Raw genomic sequence first — 20926 nt, forward strand, 5'->3', positions numbered from 1 at the left:
TCGCTGCAGCTGCAATAGTGACGTTTTTTTTCTTTTCTTTTCTTTTTACCCTGAAAATAAAGGATGTTTGGTTGTTGTTTGGTTTCTTTTTGCAGAAACAACAGAAGGGCAAATTTAAGCTGTAAAAGTGACATGAGAGGATGATGAAGAGGAGTTTTCATCCTGTGATGTGGGATGTTTATTCCAGACACAGAAGATTCTTTATCCTGAATAAATCCTAAAATCTGATCAATCGGGAGACGTTTCCTGCACAAAAACCAGATAAAAAAAAGAGAAGAGAACAAAAATAAAGCGATCAAGCACCTTTTAGAAACTATTGGTCTTCCATGTCCGTGATGCGTCATTTCCAGCGCTCCTATTGGACGAGCCCTCCGCCCGTCTCGTTGACTGACAGCCTGGCAGTCAGAGGCTCCGCCCCGCGGCAGCAGACGCTATTTGAGTGTGGACCAGGAGATGTTGTACAGAGAACCAGTGTTGTGTCGTCAATGGGAAGCGAGCGAGACGGTGGCAAAGCGAGTTACGGTCTAGATGGAAATCCGCGGCTGCACCATGCTCTCCAGGTCCTTCCCGTGTCTGTGGATTACATTTTTCCTTCATTTGTGCTGTCACGTAGGCAGCGGAGGAGCGCAGAACGCGAAGGAAGGTAAGTTCCTAAAGTTTGGACTTTCTCGTGTATCCCGTCATGATTGAAGACGTGGAGAGGAACGTGTCCAAAATCCAGACTGCTCTGACTTCCAGCTTTATTCACTGTCCAATTCCACATTTTATTAGACCGTAATCAGAGATAAATATGAGGAAGAAACTGGTCTGACGGCGCTGTCTGCTCCCGGCGGCTCAGCTGAACGACCTCACGGTTTTTACGCACAGCAATTAAACACCGTCCAGGCAGAAGCTCGTGCTCGCACTCTGGACGAGCTCTTGTTTTAGTGTAAAATAGTCCTAACAATCCTGCTAACTCAAAGATAGACGATCCCTCAGTGGACTCTTAACTAGGTGAAATTAGCGGATCGACGAGCCAGGCTGGCCTCGCTGGAAGCGAGCGCGCCGGCCGTCAGGACGCAGTTTCGGAGGCTCATTTCGGCTCTGACAGCCCTGTCTCATCTTGTTTCGGAGAGGAAAATACTCCAGACTGATGCCGAGCCGGAATCTGCTGCTGCCGCTCAACTTAAAAAGAATCCAAGAAATGAAAACAGAAGAAATAGAAACGGGGTTAGATTTAGATTGAGAACCGGAAACCGACATCTTTAATTCTAGTTATTAAAACAAAGACATGAAAAAGGCGTAAAAAACAGATTTTTTTACCACGGAAACTGCAGGCAGATAACGGAGCGTGGCGTGGATGGTGATCTGCTGATGTGAATTGGAAATTCCGTGGTGTCTGCGGGATTTCGCGGACCTTCCATGTCACACACTCTTCTAAAAAAAACAACCAGGGAATAAATTTTGTGTGCGAAATCTGCTTTAATTCCCCACCGGTGCGTCCTGGCGGCTGCGCGTCCTTCTACTGATGGAGCTGGCTGTAAATATGAAATATAATTAAAAGAAGTTGAATTGTGGACGCCGCCGCGGTGCCGCTATGCGCTTCCTCGCGCGTTTCGAACAAAAACCGGACTGCGCTGATAAATCTGGACTATTAAAAAACCGAGCGCGATAAAATAAAATAAAATAAAATAAATAAAACTCTATCAGCCAAATGTTTGTGCGTTGGGAAGGTCAGGAGCAGAAACCATGACCTTTATGTCTCCTTTATAAATGCGTAAAATCATCCATGAATCTTTGGCTATAATTTCCATCACAGTCCAGCATGTTTCCGGAATTTTTGTATCTTTAATTAGTTGTTTCCTAAAAACAGGGGGGAAAAAAAAGTTTTCCCCTAGAGGTGAGGAAGTCTGCATTGCATGTTCCCTACCTTAACTCATAAAGAAATTAGGTCACGGGTATATCACACCATAGACAGGCTATAGCTGTGTGGCCCATCAGTAACACCGAGGCCCTGTGAGATTTAACCACCTGCTTCTTGCTTTCCTGTCACCAGTGATTCTACTGGACTCCAAGGCACATCAGACAGAACTGGAGTGGATCTCCTATCCTCCCAATGGGGTAAGTCTGCAGAGTCTCTGCACTGCCTGCCTGCATGCGGATGAACTCCACATTTCTATATATTTATTTTTTTCTTTGTCAGTTTTCTCTGATGCTGCACACCTGTGATGGGAGATAGTAACATTTAAAGGACACATTCAGAAGGTTCATGGTGGCATGACAAAGGTCTGCAGCAGAAGTAAAGATAAAGAGGCTGCTTCTGCATCTAAATGCTGCCGGCTTTATCATTCAGAGCACAAAGACCTTAAGCAAACCACTTGCACTAGTCTGATTAAAACAAGCAGTGAGAAAGTTTTTGAGTAAATAATGTGAGCACAAGCTGACAAAACCAAACACTTTTTTTAAAGATGTTTAGCTTCAGATTTCTTTACAAATGCATGTTGTCTCCTTTCAGTGGGAAGAGATCAGCGGCTTGGATGAGAACTACACGCCCATTCGCACATACCAGGTTTGCCAGGTCATGGAGCCCAATCAGAACAACTGGCTTCGGACTAACTGGATAGAGAAGAGGGACGCCCAGAGAATTTTTGTGGAACTGAAATTCACCTTGAGGGATTGTAACAGCCTGCCCGGTGTGGTGGGCACTTGCAAGGAGACGTTCAACTTGTATTACCAGGAAACGGATTCGGAGGTGGGCAGGGGCTTGAGGGAGAATCAGTATGTGAAAATTGACACCATCGCTGCAGATGAGAGCTTCACCCAGGGTGACCTGGGCGAGAGGAAGATGAAGCTGAACACAGAGGTCCGCATAATCGGCCCTTTGTCCAGGCGGGGCTTCTACCTGGCCTTCCAGGATGTCGGGGCCTGCATCGCCCTGGTCTCTGTCAAAGTCTACTACAAGAAGTGTTGGTCTATCATCGAGAACCTGGCCACGTTTCCAGACACCGTGACAGGTTCAGAGTTCTCCTCGCTGGTGGAAGTGGAGGGTATGTGTGTGGATGACGCCGAAGAGGAGGCTGACAACTCTCCCAAGATGCACTGCAGTGCTGAGGGGGAATGGCTGGTGCCCATTGGGAAATGTATATGCAAAGCTGGATTTCATCAGAAAGGAGATGCGTGTGAACGTGAGTACTTTTTAGGAGAATATTTTCAGGATTATTGGCATTCACTCAGCGAGTTGCATCCTTGTTACTGCAGATACGAGCGTAGAGTACTTGTGGCTTGATTATGCAAAGCAGGTGAATGATAAAGACGACACTGATGGTTGCAGCGTTGTGTAGGCAGAAAGGATTAATGCAGCTGATGTGACAGCAGTGAAGTTGGATAATGAATTGAGACCAGACGTGTTCAGTGTAATAATCGGATTCTGTGTTAATTGATTGTGAGGCTCTTTAGTTATCGGCATGGTTCTGTTGACACTGGGATTAAATAATAACTTGAGTTTAGCTCAAACACTCTTCACTCCCACTGGCTCAGAGCCAACACAGGCCCTGGCAGAGTTCACAGGTCCAGCCTTTCAGTGCACGACTGGTCCGGCCAGATGACCGTGACAAGCAGGTAAAACAAACCCCGCTTCGGCTGGTATGATTCTTGTCCTCTAAATGCTCAAAGGATTGTTGTTAGTGCCCCCCTGACATGAATGATAGAATCCACTGAGGAATAAAAGAGCGTGACTTAGGTCACAGATGCCTCATCAGCCTCCTTTTTACTTTTTTTCAAAGTGGGCAACCTCAATCTAATCAGCTTATAAGGAGCAGCAGCCATATAAGTGAAGGCAATGCGTCTAAGAACAAATTAGCGTCCCTGGCAGACAAGCTTTTATGCCACGCTGTCATCCATTAGGGACCCCTCTGAGGGAGGTGTGTTAATGAAATATATTAGGCCATGTAATTTAGAGCAACACAGCCTGCCTCAAGTTGTGTTATGCCTCTAATGTTAGCAGGCTATCACTGATTCAGCCCCATGGAGCTCCTTCTTATTGTTCTTGTTGTTTTAATATGCATAAGGTCCAGTTGTGCCCTTAGGTTTACAAAAAAGACTCCATGATTTATTTCCACAGGGAGAGCACTGCAACGTGAAAACCAACAGCTCCATCTACCTTTTCTTATTGTATCTTGAAGCAAAGCTGTCCCAACGGAGGACTGTTGCGTGTCATTATTAATTAATCTGTTGGTGAGTGAATTAAAACATGAACACGTAGATGTGGGCAGCAACTCTCTGAGTCGAGCCGTGGATTGTTGAAAGCTGGAGGAAGGAGGCTCCTTAACTTGTATGTGGATCAAATTCCAGTTTTGACTTCACCTTTATGAGCTTTATCTTCACTGAGGCACGAGAAGCTTTTGTATTAAGGGGTACTTAATCTAAATAAAACGAGAATTGCACTGCACTATCAGCACTTCTTCTAAATTGTCCATTCAGTAGTTTCCTCATGATCAATTTAAGAGCTGTTCAAAGTATTTGTATCAGCTGAACAGCAGAGCAGTAAGTCCAAGTATTAGACCGTAAACACAGGGCAGGATCCTGGATGTTAGACTTGCTTGTCCAAGTCTTTCAGATGAAGGGGTTTGCTCTTCATGCTCTGCACCGTAGAGAAATCCTGGATGAGCAAACTGGAAGGTGGAAACGTTGGGCGTCAGAGAGCGGAGCAGCAGACAAAGCAGACCCAGTAGTGATGGACAGAGGTGAATAAAGCCTTGTCCTGATTTTCAGGTCTGAATGTTTCCAAGAGTATCTTAGACAATGACAGCAATGAAACTCCTTTTTGATTCTTTTCTAGTCAGCGAGTCTGAGTCGGTTTCAGGTACGTGAGGAAAATATCAGCAGGCCTGCGACGCTACTTAAACGAGTAGCTGCATCAGAGCTGTGGAGAATTTCTTTTTGGTGATTTAACTTTCCCCACTAAGAGAGAGGGCAGAGCAGCTGTCAGCCAGCTAATCTATCAAATGCTAACGTATTCTTCCGTCAAAGTTAAAATAAGGCTGTGGGTGACGATGAAGATTATCCTTCTCAAAGCAGGGGCGCATCTAGAAAATTTTTGATGGGGGGGCATATAGGGCACAGACTGGGAAAGGTTGGCAGATGTAAATGAGACAGTGAATGTGAATAAATAAATAAAAAAAATCTATATTTTAGGAAATCATGACTTGATTATTAACACTTATAGTTGCTTACATTGTGAATATTGTCTCAGGAGCGGTGGTGTGTAGCTCTGTGGGGTAAATGTGATGGATATTTAACCCTTTAGATGATCTACAGAAGTTTTCCAGGCATTTCTATCCCGTCCAGGACGTTTACAATCCAGCCACTAAATGTAGTTTTATTCAGAGACTCTATCTGGTAAATCCACCATGATCCATGATAACAGCATTATTTACCACATTTCACCATAAAAACATCACCATCACTACTATGTTGCTAAGAGACCTCTATTTAGACCTGGACATGACGATGAAGCCACTTCCTGTCAGACTTTCCACCAATCAGAGAGCTTAGATTGACGGTAACGTCCAATCAGGAGCAGCCAAAGATCAACCAGTGAGCAGAAAGTTCTATGTGTGTGTGAAAAGAAGAAAAATAATGCTCCTCTATGGCTGGAATAAAGCCAAGAAGACGTTTCTGATGCACGGTGGCGCCACAAAGCAGCTGAGCTGGAGTTGGTTTAGTGAGGATAGCAGGTAAATAGTAGCAGGAATAACTGGAAATGAGGAAAAAGTGGAAACATGGAAATAGTTTCTGTTGTGTGTTTGTTTCAATAACAATATTTTTTCTCCTGAAAGCCAAGACTTGAGAGAACGATGAGATGAGAAAAGGTTTGGTCACTGTTGGTCTGTGTGTTATTTCTACAAAGTTCTGTTAGTAATAAATTCTGCTTTCTTCTTCTGGTCGGCCTTTATGCTGCTAAATCTATTCATACATTCATTTTACATCAGTTTAGCCTCATAACCTGACAGCTGAGGAGAGTTAAAAAAAGACGTCCAGGCTGTTTCCAGCCATTTCTAAAATGACTGCTGAGTCATTTTGAAATAGTTTGTTTTCGATTCAAATGTCAGAAGATGCTATTAATATCTGACAGATGCATTAACTGATGCCAATCCAGAATTGAGTTTTTTAAATTATTTTTATTTTATTTTGTACATGATTTAGTAGAAAAAGCCTTTTGGAGACCTCTTTACTGGGCTGAAGGTATTCAGCCGTGGTGTGGCTGCAGGTGGAGTCGCCATGCTGAGCTGTCAGTCATGTCATCTGAGAAGCCCCCTGTGTGGATGCAAAAGCTTCTCCAAACTTGTTGTGATCCACTCATTCATCACAGTCAGCAAAGAGGGACTCCTTGTCTTTCATTCTGCCCCCCCTCCTCCGTCCCCCTCCCCTCTTCCCTGTCTGTCTTTAACTCTTTGTGTGGCATTAAATGTCACTCGTCTTCTGCGCCCACTGTGTCCGTCCAGCGGTCTCAGTGTAATGAGTGTTGATAAAGGCCAGTTGAAGTGTCCCTGCAGCCTGCGAGGGGCTTCATTTTGCGAAGAAGTGCGTGTTGTGAAAGTAGCGTCCATTCATGTGCTGGTTGTGTTTAGCGCTGTCTGCTGGTTGCAGTGGAGCCACTGAGTCGTTGACACACAGCGGGCCCTTGTGGGAGAACACTGACGCTTTTGTTTCCCCAATGCCGAGAATGTATGTTGTCCAATTTTGACACATCACACGGTTGTGGTACTAAGTAACCAGTGGCTGAGAAATGATTAACTGTTGACCCTCACCTTAAACCAGGGAGAGATCTCCAAGCTGGACAGAAGATAAAGCAGGCCGTGTCTTGTTGCTATCGGTGCATGCTAACAAGGGAATTAATGAGAGGATACGGCATCCTGTAGATGCCGGCACCATCCATCTTGACTGTCAGGGACTTAGACAGAAGTTAGTTGGAGACTGATTGATGATTAAACCCCCTGAGGGGAAAGGGCTGAGCTCTGCCTGACTGTAGTAGCTAACGTGTATGGAAGCCACCAGGCAGCCCGGGCAGTCAGGCCCAGCTCCAGACCTGCAGGGAAAGCTACATTTAGCATCTCAATAAAGCCAGGAAGCCATGAGTCAGGAGGTCCTCATACATCTTGATGTTCCCATGATTGATAAGGTGTGAATTTAATACACCAAATGGCTGTCTCTTACAACTCCTCCAGAGCTTAATTATGCAAATGACAGGTGTGTGCCAAATCCACAGGAGACCCAAATGGACCCAAATCACTCAAGATTGAAACAAATTGGTGATGGATGGGATCTCATCCTGTGTCTGCTTCCTGTGGAAAGCAGCATTCTTCCACAGTGCAGGCCTTCTCCTGCTTGTTGTCTGGACCTGGCAGGTAGGACTCAGACTCACAGGTGTGGTATTCTCCTCTCAGGATGTGATTTCCAGTTCTGATGCTGGGTGTGAAAGTGATTACTGAGGGGAGGGCATCAGGCTCAGACAAACAAAGCTGCCTTCTGCACAAATAATGTATGAAAGAAGACCTTTGGCCAGTTATCTGGGAAGATGCTGAACATTTGTTATGCTTGCATAATGAAAATAAAGATCTTGAATCTTAAATCTTGAATTCCCTGAAACATGGACATTTACAGTTTTAGTCCATTTTTTTAGCCTGGACGTGTTTGGGTTTTGCTCTGTTGGTCAGACTGAACCGGACTTTGTGCTCGCAGCATTAGAAATGAGGCTAAAGGTCTTATTTGGATCTATAAACAACTAAATCAAAGCAGAGCACCACGAAACAAAGAGTAAAATAATAAATGCATTATTGAAGAACCACTTAGATAATTATTTAACTTTTGTTTTTGCATAATTAAAGCTGTGATCAGCTGAATAATTAGTCATTTTACATCTGTGGTTTTCTTCTTACTGGAACTCATTTTTCTAACACGCTGTCCTGAAAGTTGAATAAACTGTCTCAACTTTCTTCATATTTTCTGTTTCGTACATGCAGATTCATCCCATTCCTTTTGTTCTTTGCTCTTTTTTGCTACAGGTAGGTGAAAAATGTTTTAGGGAGTTTTCATAAACAAGAATATAACGGCTTTACTCAGAAAGAAAAAAAAAGATGAGATGGGGTGCCTCTGGCAACAGAATCTCCTCTTAACCGAATGACTGCATTCATCTGTAGATCTTTGGGTCTAATTCCTTCTCATTAGCAGAATAAACCACAGCTACTTCCTCAGAGGAGGAGACAGCAGAAATGGTTGATACTGAGGTTTGGCACGCAGTGGTGCAAAGTTTTTATTTTACATCCTCATCCTCCAACCCCCCCCCCCCCCCCCCCCCCCCCCCCCTTTTTAAATATACACTTGCAAATGATGAATAAAAGCAAGAAAAGGATGTTTTCTGGATAGAAATGCTTGAGCTGATGCCAGCAGGGCTTTCTGTGGAATGTGGCTGCCCTGTCAACACATCAAATTAAATACAAATGCCTCATTTTACATAAGGAATGAAAAGACCGTGGTTCTGGGTCTTGGTAAATATGTCCAAGTTATTTTAGTAAAAAATACAGAAGCCTGACATACAGCAGCCAACCTAAGGATGGATGGAAAGCAAACCACGTAATTACTGTAAATTAAAATCACAGTTGACTCAGACTTTTTAGATTCATTAATCTCATTCAGTTAACATTTTTATGGTTGTAAACAACAGAATTTAAACCTTAAAATTCCTAACTTTTAACTTTAATGTTGTTACTGTACATGGAAATTTAGTTGTATTTTAAACTGTAGGAAACAGATATTAGATATGCAGATATCATGTCTCCATCACCAACATCAACCCCCACCACACCCCACCCTTATTCCTGGGGATTCCAGCATTCATGCTTTTAGTCCACATGGATAAGTGGGAGAAGCTGCACAGGACATGTAGCATATTTACATGTGTGTTACAGAAGCTGCACAGCAACGTTTGAGTCAAGAATCAGAATCATTTCACCAAGAACTGGTGACCAAGAGCTACTGGGAAACATTCCTCATCATCTTTAATCAAATTTATTAACCCTCACTCATCATCAGCGTCTCAGGAGCGGTGGTGTGTAGCTCTGTGGGGTAAATGTGATGGATATTTAACCCTTTAGCTGATCTACGGAAGTTTTCCAGCATTTCTATCCCGTCCAGGAGGTTTACAATCCAGCCACTAAATGTAGTTTTATTCAGAGACTCTATCTGGTAAATCCACAATGATCCATGATAACAGCATTATTTATCACATTTCACCATAAAAACATCACCATCACTACTATGTTGCTAAGAGACCTCTATTTAGACCTGGACATGATGATGAAGCCACTTCCTGTCAGACTTTCCACCAATCAGAGAGCTTAGATTGACGGTAACGTCCAATCAGGAGCAGCCAAAGATCAACCAGTGAGCAGAAAGTTCTATGTGTGTGTGAAAAGAAGAAAAATAATGCTCCTCTATGGCTGGAATAAAGCCAAGAAGACGTTTCTGATGCACGGTGGCGCCACAAAGCAGCTGAGCTGGAGTTGGTTTAGTGAGGATAGCAGGTAAATAGTAGCAGGAATAACTGGAAATGAGGAAAAAGTGGAAACATGGAAATAGTTTCTGTTGTGTGTTTGTTTCAATAACAATATTTTTTCTCCTGAAAGCCAAAACTTGAGAGAACGATGAGATGAGAAAAGGTTTGGTCACTGTTGGTCTGTGTGTTATTTCTACAAAGTTCTGTTAGTAATAAATTCTGCTTTCTTCTTCTGGTCGACCTTTATGCTGCTACATCTATTCATACATTCATTTTACATCATTTTAGCCTCAGAATCTGACAACTGCGACTGTCCTGGAAACACAAACATAATGCCTGAGCTTCTTCATGTATTTTTACATAAAAATAAACCAAAAACAGTAAAAAATTGACTTGGTGTTTTAAGGGTTAATGTTGATGGACTACAGAGATATTTACATTTTCTGAGCTGAGTCCTGCTGCTGCAGTTTATCTGCTTCATGGTTCTGAGGGGGAGGCTAAGAATACTGGTGCAAACTTTACCATGATCAGTCCCTGCCAGTCCAAACTGAAGACCCTATGTTGGATCATAAATGGACAGAATCCAAGTAAACAGTGTTTATTCTCACGCAAACAAAGCCAGATGGTGAGCTCTGCTGGTTAAAGACTTTGCGGGCTCCAGAAAGGGAGACCTCTGTGACTTTACGTCAGATAGTGTTATTACCAAGGTGACACAGAGGTCCACGGTTGCCCATGCATGAGGTTAGTGGATATTAACTTCATTTACACATGGCTGCAGCCCGGTGCAGCAGCACAATGGAGGCCTGCCTGGTGTGTTTGGTAACGTGAGCTCCCCGGCTGACAGGACACTGTCAAGAAGAAGATGGATGATCGCAGCAGTTGACCCCTGATCACCCGAAGAGTCACCTCTCCACCCCCTCCCCCTGGATGACAAAAGAGCCCTCCCCACAGTGCAGAGGCTCTCATCTCCACTTGCACTAACAGGTTCAGACATCTTTATCGATCCCTGCTTTCAAACCTCCTGCAATTCTAAGCTTTTGCCCTTTTTAGCTATCCAAACTGTGGCACAGATGTCTTTTTTGTAATTGCTTGCCTGCTGACTGCCTGAGAGGATGTGATCAGACAGGCGAACTGCATGGCAGAAGACAATGTCTTCTGTGTTCTGTGTTTTGTCCCTGTGGCATGAAGGTGAAAGTGATATGTGACTGGGTCCAGGGTTCCAGCACCTTAAGGAGCAGCAGGGAGGGGATGGTGTCAGTGGAGCTGCTCCTCAGGGAGGCCCCAGACCCCTGGCTCTGTTCTTCAATCTTCCTGCAAGAGGGAAATCAATAACTTATTACATAACTGCAGTTTTTTTCCCTCCACATTATATTCAGAGCAAAGGGAGCAGAACTTAAAAAGTGCTTAGGATGGCTCTGTTGTAGAAAAATCTTGTTTCTTAGACAGCTCTCTTTTTAGATCCATGGTTTTCTTCCCAGTATGAGTTCCGGTGGATTTAACGCTGTGTTGAGGACAGCCACTCAGCAATTTGTTTATTTCTGAATTATCTGCTGAGGATTTTGGTGGAAAACCCAATGAATGTTTTATAAGACCCCTGACTTTGATAAACATTGTCAGACTAAATCACTCATAGGCTGCAGTTTAAGTATGAGTGGGGAAAGGTGGCTGCATCTGGGATGGCCAGCCCCTCTCCCAGTAATCCAGACCTGCAGAAGGACTCTACTGCATCAAGGGAGACCCAGCCACAGCAGTGATGAGCTGGTTTGATATTTGGGGATGGGGCTGGTGGTCTGGGATGGACTGGGTCTGGAAGGTTGGTGGGCATTGGGACAATCCAGAAATAATGCTGGGCTGCTGACTGGGGACATTTTCAGCGCTGATTTCGCTTTGGCTGCAGGGGGCTTTGGGTTGGCCAGACCTTTAGACCCTTTGCTTTCATCCCCCCCCCCCTCATAGCGGTGTCTTTCAGCTCAGCTCCCTTTTAAAGCTGACCATCTCATCCATTAAAGGTATCTGCCTGGCTGGCCTTAAGGGCCCACTCTCCTGTTTCCATGTGAGTTAAATGAACTAAACAAAAGACGATTAGGCAGGGACATTTTCCATGTCACCGAGAATCCATTTCACAAGCTCACTCCGTACCACAGCTTAAAAAAGCAGGGACCTCTCCGGAGACCTGTGCATGGATTCATGGCACAGCTCAAACAGAGTGAGAGGCCATCGTTTTAACTGATGGAAGGCATTTAAACTTGGAATACTTTTCATTTCCCACCTCAAATGGGCGCAGTAAATCACGGGAGAGCGGGAAGAAGAGACAGATGTTTGCTGTTTGTACGGATGTCAGCAGGGACTGATGCAGCTGAACTTACTGTTTAGGAAGGTTAGCTTTCTTCTGAATTTTAGCTTTATCTGTTCCAAATGTCCTGCTTAAAAGTTTTTAGACAGCAACTCCAGCCTGACGACGTCCTACCTGATAAAATGAAGTGAATGTGAAAACAGTGGTCCATAGATTAAAGGAGACATTTAAAATCAATCCTGAGCAACGTGTCTTTGTTATTCTGGAAAAGCAACAGGAGGAAGGAAGTCTGACGACTGTCATTGTGTCATCTGAGCTCCTTCAGCTGTGGTCAGCAGAGCTTCATGGGTTTGTTTTATGGGCAGGTTAATCTGAAACAAATCTAACAGGAGATTACAGAATATTGAGTTGGACCTGATACAGTGTTCTTTGCTGTATAATTCCAAATTGTCCTAAGTTTCAGCATTGGTTATAACCCTAGTTTTATCCTTAGCTAGATTTTTAATATAACTTCATCAGAGTGAAGCTTTGAACTTTGCCGTGTACGACGGAGCAGGCACTTCCTTCGGTTTTCCCAACTTAGAGGGCAAAGCTGCATGCCCTCCAACACAGTGTAAGGGAATGCTAATCTTCTCTTTGTTTCTCATGGAAAGCTACTTATCTCCTGCTAAGCACAGGTACTTCGGATGAATGGCTCGGTTGTGTGGATGTGTGGAGTGCAGCAGCAGCCAGACAGAGCCATTCCAAGTATGCGTGGGGTGGGGAGAGGATCCAGCAAAATGTCTTAAAACGTTTCATACGTGTTTCAGTGACTCTTTTTAATTCTTCTCTTTTTTTTCCACCTTATTGTTGCCGTGTCCTTGCTTCCTCCCCTCTCCCTTTACCCATGGGAGGTGTTGCCACTCGGAATGAGCTTGTTTGGTAAGGTTTGGAAACTCTATCTCCGTCTCACGAACAGTTTGTTTAGCAGGTCTGTTTCTTTCTGTGCTCTGGGTAGGTGCCTCGCCTCGCACCAGATTATCGTGTCTGCAGGAAAAACTCTGCTGTGGAGAATCTTTGTTTTTACTGACAGAAAGAAAATGAGGTTCAGGGCTGTGCATCAGGCTCAGAGGAAAATTGGAAAATCATCAAAGACCTGCTGCATCGTTTGATACACCAGTGATCAGTCAAAAACACAAAGAAGAAATTTCAATAATAAACCAGAAGAATTTGGTAGCATCATTTCAGAAAACTTTCAATACAGTTTAGATTACATGATGCTGTAAACAAAACATTAGTGAGCAATGCAGTACGCTGAATAAATAAGTCACATCTTCCTTCAAGCTGCACTCGATTTCTCCAAAACCTTTGCAGCTGTGGAAGTCTACACATCACCCTCAAGATGAAATCAATTGAGCTGTCCTTTGGCTTTTACAATGGAAGAAACACACTCGGTTTGGGCTCTGAATGTGCAGCTCAGAAATTACCCCAAAGATGTAGTGCCTCCTACACTGCAGGAGAAGGCACCACAGGCTGAAGTCCATAAAAGAGATGCAGCCATAGTTCAGCATGCATAAAAAGCCAGTAAACAGAGCCTGATGAATGTCCATACTGAGGCCTACTATTTATTGAGGCAAAGAACATAAGTCACATCTAATCAGACCACTGCACGCAGGCCCTGGGCTACATTAATGCATAAGAAATAAGCTCTGTGTGAGCTATTGACGTCCCTCTCTGTAGTCGAAGCACACGGTCATGGTCCTAATCGTATGCCTTGAAAGTAAAACTGAAAACATAAAGTAGTTTCGGGTTTTTGAACAGCATTTCATGGTTGTCAAAACGCAGCTCCACAGGGGGCATCTTAGAACAGCTGACAGAGGATGTTTATGACAGTATAAACATCAGATTGCAGCGTGATTGAGGCAGTCGGAGACGTTTAAAGCAAAAGTTTCCAGCTTTTTTTTCACAGGTGGTTAATAATTTAATTAGATTTTACACTAGCTGTTTAGACAGCAGATTGACCTGCCAAAGAGAAAAGAATTAAGATGCCAGGCCTCTGTTAACCCCCCTGTGACTCCCACGCTCCCAGTTTATTATCCCTCATGCTGGAATATCTGGACAGTGTTTCTCATTTAATGCTGTGAACATTTCAATCAGTCAGTGCATTAAGGAACGTGCTGATTCAGAGTCCAGGTTTGGAAAATCAGGATTTCAAACAGAAAAAGCCTTATGAATACTGTGCATATTCCTACATTGGTACACCTCATTGTCCCCTGGAAGTTTTGGACTTGGATGGTGGTTGTCTGCGCTGCATGGATGGTAATTCAGTCACGTGTTTGGGTTCTTTTGTTAAATGAAAAACATCGGTGATAAAATATCTCCGAGCGATGCGTGACCAGCTTGGTTAAAAATCATTCAAAGAAAAAACAACAAAAATACCTGCACGTGCACCACAGCCGACAGGACCCACATGACACCACGTCCATGTTTAGAGCTGGTCTTTATAAAGCTCGCTGAGCTTTTTACACACATTGTGTTTTTTTTTTAAATAAGAAAATAAATAGTTTTCTTTATCACGCTTGACCTGTTCCACCTGGCATTCATCAGTGGCGGGGCCTGCATGTTGGTCCTGTCGGCCGCTCTCCTCCCTCTGCCTCTTTTATCACTCTAATGGGGTGCTATCTCCAGGCTGCTCTCTCCAGGCCTCCACAGCCCTGGTCGGCTCCCTTCAGCACACATTCTTTCCACATCCATCCCAACACACAGGCGGATTTAACACATAATCAGGCCGGACGGGAGGGCAGCCGGAGAAGAAGGGGGAAGGCCGGCCCTGACAGAACTCATCATGTGAGGACCGTGGAGACAGAAAGGCCCTCGCTATCGTTCTTACTTGGGCCCTTGCAGTCTGCAAAAAACAGAAGGAATTTCCCACATTCCCACCCTGTAGCTCACTTTTAGTCCCATTCATGGTAATATTGAGACAGATGAGGGGAAATTCGATACCCCAGCTGCCCTGCTTGGACCAGTTAGTCTTCTCTGTGCTCAGCACCAATAAGGATTTTAACCTTGATTGGATTTGTGGGTTGTAAGCAAATAAGGAAGGTTAGTTTCCAGTTCCCCCTGGAGACTGGGGATCATCTGAAGTGGTTTTTTTTTATCCTGGCACCAGTATATTACCTCACTTCTGGTGCTCAAATAATTTCCAATGCCTAAAAGATTAGATTCAACTTTCCACATCTGCTTTGCCACCAGAATACGTAAGCCCGAATTTTTCTCTGTAGCGCTGAACACATCCTCTAGACTTTGCATTAATACCTTTACTGGTATCCCAAGTTAGGCACATGAATCATACATACTCATTTACACACAAAGTTTATAAAGGTCACAAGGACATGAGATGGCAGTTTTTGGGTTCACTAAAACATGATTTAAATGTCTCCTTATGATAATTTATAACCAAGTTATCACTTAAAAATGAGGAGGAACAGGTTTCAGTGCACATCTGTCTCACCTCTCTGTGTCCGGCTCGTCAGCTCATCACCTTTTTGGCTGTTTTCCATTGTTTACCTGCTCATCAAGGTCAGCAGGCACATCCTTTTAGCTTCCGGAGAGATTGATCTAAGATATTTAGAATGAACCAAAACATCCAAAGTAAAGCTTAAGAACAAATTTAAGAAGATTTGTAAATATATATTGGTGAATGAGGCGTATTATTCTTATGTCCATATAAGCCAGGTATGTAAACACTGTAAACAGAAGGATCCAGTTTCAGACACCTCAGTGTTTCAGTTCTTGATGCCATAAACCAGGGACCTGCTATCCCGGTCCTCGAGTGTCCTGCAGGTTTTAGACGTTTTTCTGCTGTAACACACCTCACTCAAATCAATGGGTATTTAACAGACTTGTGCAGAACTTGACATCAAGTCTGAATCAGGTGTGTTGCTGGAGGGAAACTTCTAAAACCTGCAGGACACTGGCCCGTGAGGGCTAGGACTGAAGATCCCTGCTATAGATAGTCGCTTCATTACTCTGCTTTCTAGGTCCTCTAAACAAAAACATAAAGTAAAACAGGGTAAATTTGGAGCTCAAACTGTCAGCAAGAGCATGAGCTTAAGAAAAAAACGTCCTGGAGAAAGGACATAATTATGTTCTATTTTGACCGGGGACGAACAAGTCAGGCAGCTGCTTCTGCCCATCACCCCGAGCCTCTTCACTCTGCCAGAGTGGAGAAAAACTGGATATATTTCAAGAAGTTTAAGATGCTCAGCTCAGAGGAAAAACGGAAATAAACTGACTTCTAACAAAACTACAGAAATCTTTTCCCCCCTTGATTTTGCCTGAGTGTGTCTGTATAAGATAAGGAGACTTTGTTTTCCTGTCTTGGCTTTGATAGAGACAGTAAAGTCACCAGAGTTTTTATTATCGCCGTCCCTGTCGTCCGAGGACCTCTCCTTTCTCAGGCTCCTCGCCCTCTCTGTGTAAAACTGCTGAGTGCGGTTTGTCCCTTTACACGTCACTGGTGAGGAAATTACAGACGCTTTCTGTTCAGCCAGCCGAAGAGATTTTCTATTCTTTCCTCTCTGTCTTTGTCAAACCTCAAGCCACGGAGGACAGACTCATTTCTGAGTGTTGTAAATAAGCCTGTTGTTGCGTCTGCTGCTGAGCTCCTTGTCAACAAGCACATGGCTGCAGTCTGCCGTTATCTGTGCAGGACGGCGACCGGGCCAGCTTCAACGGGCCTTTCCCCAAAGAGTCACTCTGAAACTCTTCATCCTTACATATGCAGTTATATGATGGATGGTCAGCCCTCTTGTCAAAGTCATTGCAAGTAGTGCAGCGTCTAGGTTTTGTGCAGTGTTTTAACACGTTTGTGTGTCAGTGTTGGTATCCCTCATCCTGTCAGGTAACAGCGCGATGGGCTGGAGAGACGTATTGTTGGACTTGCTTTGTAGATATTTCTCCTCAGAATGAAAGTGTTGATGCAGGGACGGTCGACATAGACCCTCTCACCCGCCCATCTCATCCCATCTCGACTGAGAGCGCCTCCTCAGCGTCTGGGGCAGGAAAAGCCAACTGGCCAGCAGTGCTGCTGCTGCTGGGACTGGGATGCTGGACTGGGTCGGCTGTGTTTGTACTTGTCACTCAATGCGCTGCCAGTGGTGGTGAGAGCTGCAGAAACACTTAGCCGCCCGTGTCATACAGGCATTCGATTTTTGAGACCTCATTTGCCGGCTTGTTGGCTCTGTAAACATTTCCGGGTGCACGAGTAAACGTGCACGCAGCTGGTGAAAAAATGCATGACTGGACTTTGAACACTAACTTTATCTATTTATTATTTTCTGCAATGATGAAGATGAAAACAGTGAAAGTCAATGAGGTAAAAACAGGCGGTCAGACAGGGTGTAAGGCTGTTTCTGGATACAGGGCTCAGCATGTTCAGCCTTGCAATAAGTCTGTTAGCTTGGCAAAAACCAGGGGTGGAAAAATCCATTGATTAAATGATCAATGAGCCAATAGCATCAATCCAAACATGGATCCAGCAGTCATTCGTAAGATGTGTTTAAGAGAGACATCTGCTTCCATTTACTTCGTTTTTGCTCCTGAATCAAGCCAGAGATCAATATGAGAAACGATCCGATCCACTGAATCGACATGATATCATTTCCTGATCAAACTTGTGATTTAAACTGACTAATTTTAAATAAATACAATAAGTAATTTTAGTGTTTTTAGTTATTTTTGCAGCAGTAAGAACTTTACAATACAGATGATTTTCAGACTTGGCTTCTTGTTTTAAAGGTTTTAGTCATTTTGACTTCTTCAGATTAGAATGATCCTCATTCATTATTCAGATGAAGAAGCAATATCTGCCATTTAAGACTGAACCGAGCATCATGTCATATTATATAGCTCCTATTAGTGTCCCAAACACACAGTTCATGGTGTAAACCGGCGATGGTGGATCAGTTTTACACCGACAGTAACAGTGAGGCTGTTACTTATTTATCTTTAACTTTCCCTGAAGACTGGGGTCTTTGCTTGTGCAGCAATGACAGTTTTCTAACAGTTTTTGAAACAGAAATGCACATTAAACCAACAAAGATGCAGCATTGCGGTGGTGGATTGAGAGTTCAGCCCATGCTGAGCATGATGAATGTAGGTTCCCAGCTTTCAGCTGGGCAGCCTGTCGTGCGGACTGGGATGGAAAAGCAGCAGCTCGTTCTTCTGAACGTGGCACAGAAGGTCGTGCATGTCAGCACCAGCTTACAGTTTCCCTGAGCCAGTCAGGAATCACACACACAACAGTATTTGCACTTCACGGAAGCTGTTGATCAAAAAAACAAGGCTGCTTCATCCATGTCGGATGAGCTCCATCATGCTCCAGCTTCACCAGATGAGCTGGGCCATTTGTTTAAATTATCACCTGCACTTCTTAAACTTTCCACAGTGAACTCAGTACTAAAAACGGATGAGCACAAAACGAAGTAATGAAAACAGGGAAATCTGTAATATATGAGAAAATCTTTAACAGTTTAGCTTAAAGCTGTCTTCTTTTAACTTTTGTAGTCTTTATAAACTGAGCATTGAATCCTGTCGTTTTCGTGGTGGCGGGCGGCCCGGTCCCAGCTGGGGTCTCCCCATCTGCTCACCGGCCACCAAGCTAGGAGCTGTCAGAACCCGAACACAAACAGGCTTTATGTGAACGTTAAAAAGCTCAGCGTGGCGGGACCCGGCCAGTTTTCATCCTTCAGTCTCATTATCTGACCCTGCATCTACACACAGCTTGTTTGCTGTTGGTGAATGTCATCACTTGTGAGAACTGCATCAACAGAGTGATGCTGAATACGATGAGTAAGCACTCGAGGAGCTTGTGAAGATGTTTTGCACAGTCAGCGTTCAGCCTGGCGGCCTCCTCGTGGATCTGTTTTCAATTACTGGCTCACAAAGGTAAAGAAAGATTAAAGATAAAATCGTGTCGTTTCTCCTCTCGGAACAGAAAGCTCTTGTTTCACGTGGCTGCAGCAGTGTGATAAATAGAGAATGACAGGGCTTTCATGTCGCTGAAACGGGGATAGCCTCGTCTTCTCACCACTTTCCTTCAGAAAACTGAATCCTCCGTCCGTCTGCTGCAGGATCTGCAACAAGAGCAGCTGAGTGAAGAAAATCAAAAAACAATGATGAGGACAAAAGCAGGATGAGAAATCAGGCGAAGCCAGTGTGAAAGTCGCAGCTCCTTTCCTCTGTAAAAATGTATTTCCTCCATAGTCTGATAGTTTGCATGCAGAAGTGTGGATTTCCAGCCAGTTGTGGAGGAGATCATGTGCCCTGGATTGCAGTTTTTCACCAGTCCTGGCACACACACACACACACACACACACACACACACACACACACACACACACACACACACACACACACACACAGAGGCAGCCGGCACTGATTAGCCAACATTCAGACTAACACAGTCACACCTAGAATAGACATCTTACTGTTTGCTGCTATCTAACCACAAACAGTAGGATTCACCATGTCTGTTTTCTTCATGTCTGGCATCAGTTAATTAAATCTCATATTTTGGGACTTTATGAACATATTAAACTGCTTTCTGCCCACACAAGCAGAGAAAATCTTGTGTCATATCAGCAGCTCTGGTTTGTTTACTGACTTGGACAAAGGTGAAACACCAAAAAGTCTGTGTGCTTGTCCCTGAATGGAGGATCCCCTCACAGATGGGACTCAGTCTAAATAAGTCAGACCCCTCAGCTGACCTGAGCGCTCATCAGATTAAAACTAGCCTCTTTATTTTCCTCTCAGGTTTTCATCTATCCCTGGGCGAATGCTCCAGCGTGAGATTTGCACGGCTCGGGCTGCTTGATGAACCCTGAGAGGGCAGGTTCAATCAAATACTGACTGCACAAAGATGTGAGCACAGTGGTTTGTTCTGTCTTGCCCTCTTCGTGATGGGAACTGTGACTCTTTCAGACCGTGTTTGCACAGGACTAATATCACCTGGAGACATTCAGAGATTTTTAATGACTGCTGAGATCATGGGTGAAAATGATCCTGCATGAACCAGGCTCAGCTGGGATACAGCGGTTTAAGGCAAGAGGAGAGTTCCACATATCTGTTGAATTTCAGATTAGAGATGATTCTACTTCTTACATCAGCTGTAATACATATTACAACCTCTTCCTCTCATTTGGTATGTATCACTTCCTCCTGGACACGTATTAAAACTAGAAGTGGGGCTCGATTAAAAACATGAATCTAATTAATTTCAGGCTTTGTAATTAATTAATCTCAATTAATCGCATTTTAATTGCAATTTAATATTTGCACCCCCCCCCCCCCCCAAAAAATTATTTTTTTTATTTATTTTTTATTTAAATGGATTTTAGTGGACGATTGAATCAAATAACAGACATTAATATTATAAACTCAGGTCTAGTCTGTCTGGAAAAATGCATTTCAATTCCAAACAGTAGAAATAGAAATAGAAAACATCCCCGGTCCAAACTGAACAGACCTAAAAGTAAAGAGTCATTTTAAGTCTTTTAACCAGCAGCTGCAGCTGTTCTCTGGTTAAGGGTCTACAACATGTTCCAGATCTTTAACTTTCTGCATGTTCTCCTCCACACGCTTCATTAACGGGCATTAATATGTGCAGGTAAGCCAGGACGGGATCAGCCAGCAGCAGCTTCCAGTCTGATCCTGGAGCAGAGGGAACGTCTCCAGGTCTGCAGCTGGAAGCTGATGGACGGGGGAGGAGCCTGCAGAAGGGGGAGGGGCCATAGCACTGGTCATTGAGATGACGCTTTCCAAAAGTCTCCAATAACACCAGAACATGTCTCCAGATTTGTTGCTAGTTGCTTCTTTGAAATAGTTGCAGAGGGGTCTGAAAACTCGCTAAATATTACGCCAACGTTGCTAAGTTGTTAGCTGAGCTCTGCAGTGTGCACCAGTCTAAACGGTGTACCAGAAACTCTTACAATGACAAACGTTCCACGTTGTTGTCTTTTAACACGTTCATTTTTTTTGTAATTAGTTAATCATAATTAACGTGTTCAAGTTCCACCCTGAATTAAAACATCTGTAAAACTGCTCAGATCCACTTTATTAGC

General features: G+C 43.8%; 1 protein-coding gene across 4 annotated transcripts in view; it reads left to right on the top strand.

The window, feature by feature from the left end:
- Window positions 1–486: 486 nt before the first annotated feature.
- epha7 (eph receptor A7) overlaps window positions 487–20926 on the top strand; it is a 96285-nt gene continuing 75845 nt past the window's right edge. For all 4 annotated transcript variants that reach the window (XM_041976064.1, XM_041976065.1, XM_041976066.1 and 1 more), the window contains exons 1-3: window positions 487–643; window positions 2036–2100; window positions 2495–3164. In XM_041976064.1, coding sequence (XP_041831998.1) covers window positions 529–643; window positions 2036–2100; window positions 2495–3164 — 850 coding nt within the window. In that variant the 5' untranslated portion in view covers window positions 487–528. The remainder of the gene's footprint in view (window positions 644–2035; window positions 2101–2494; window positions 3165–20926) is intronic.

Source organism: Melanotaenia boesemani, chromosome 22 (assembly GCF_017639745.1).
Source record: "Melanotaenia boesemani isolate fMelBoe1 chromosome 22, fMelBoe1.pri, whole genome shotgun sequence".
NCBI classification, from domain to species: Eukaryota; Metazoa; Chordata; class Actinopteri; order Atheriniformes; family Melanotaeniidae; genus Melanotaenia; species Melanotaenia boesemani.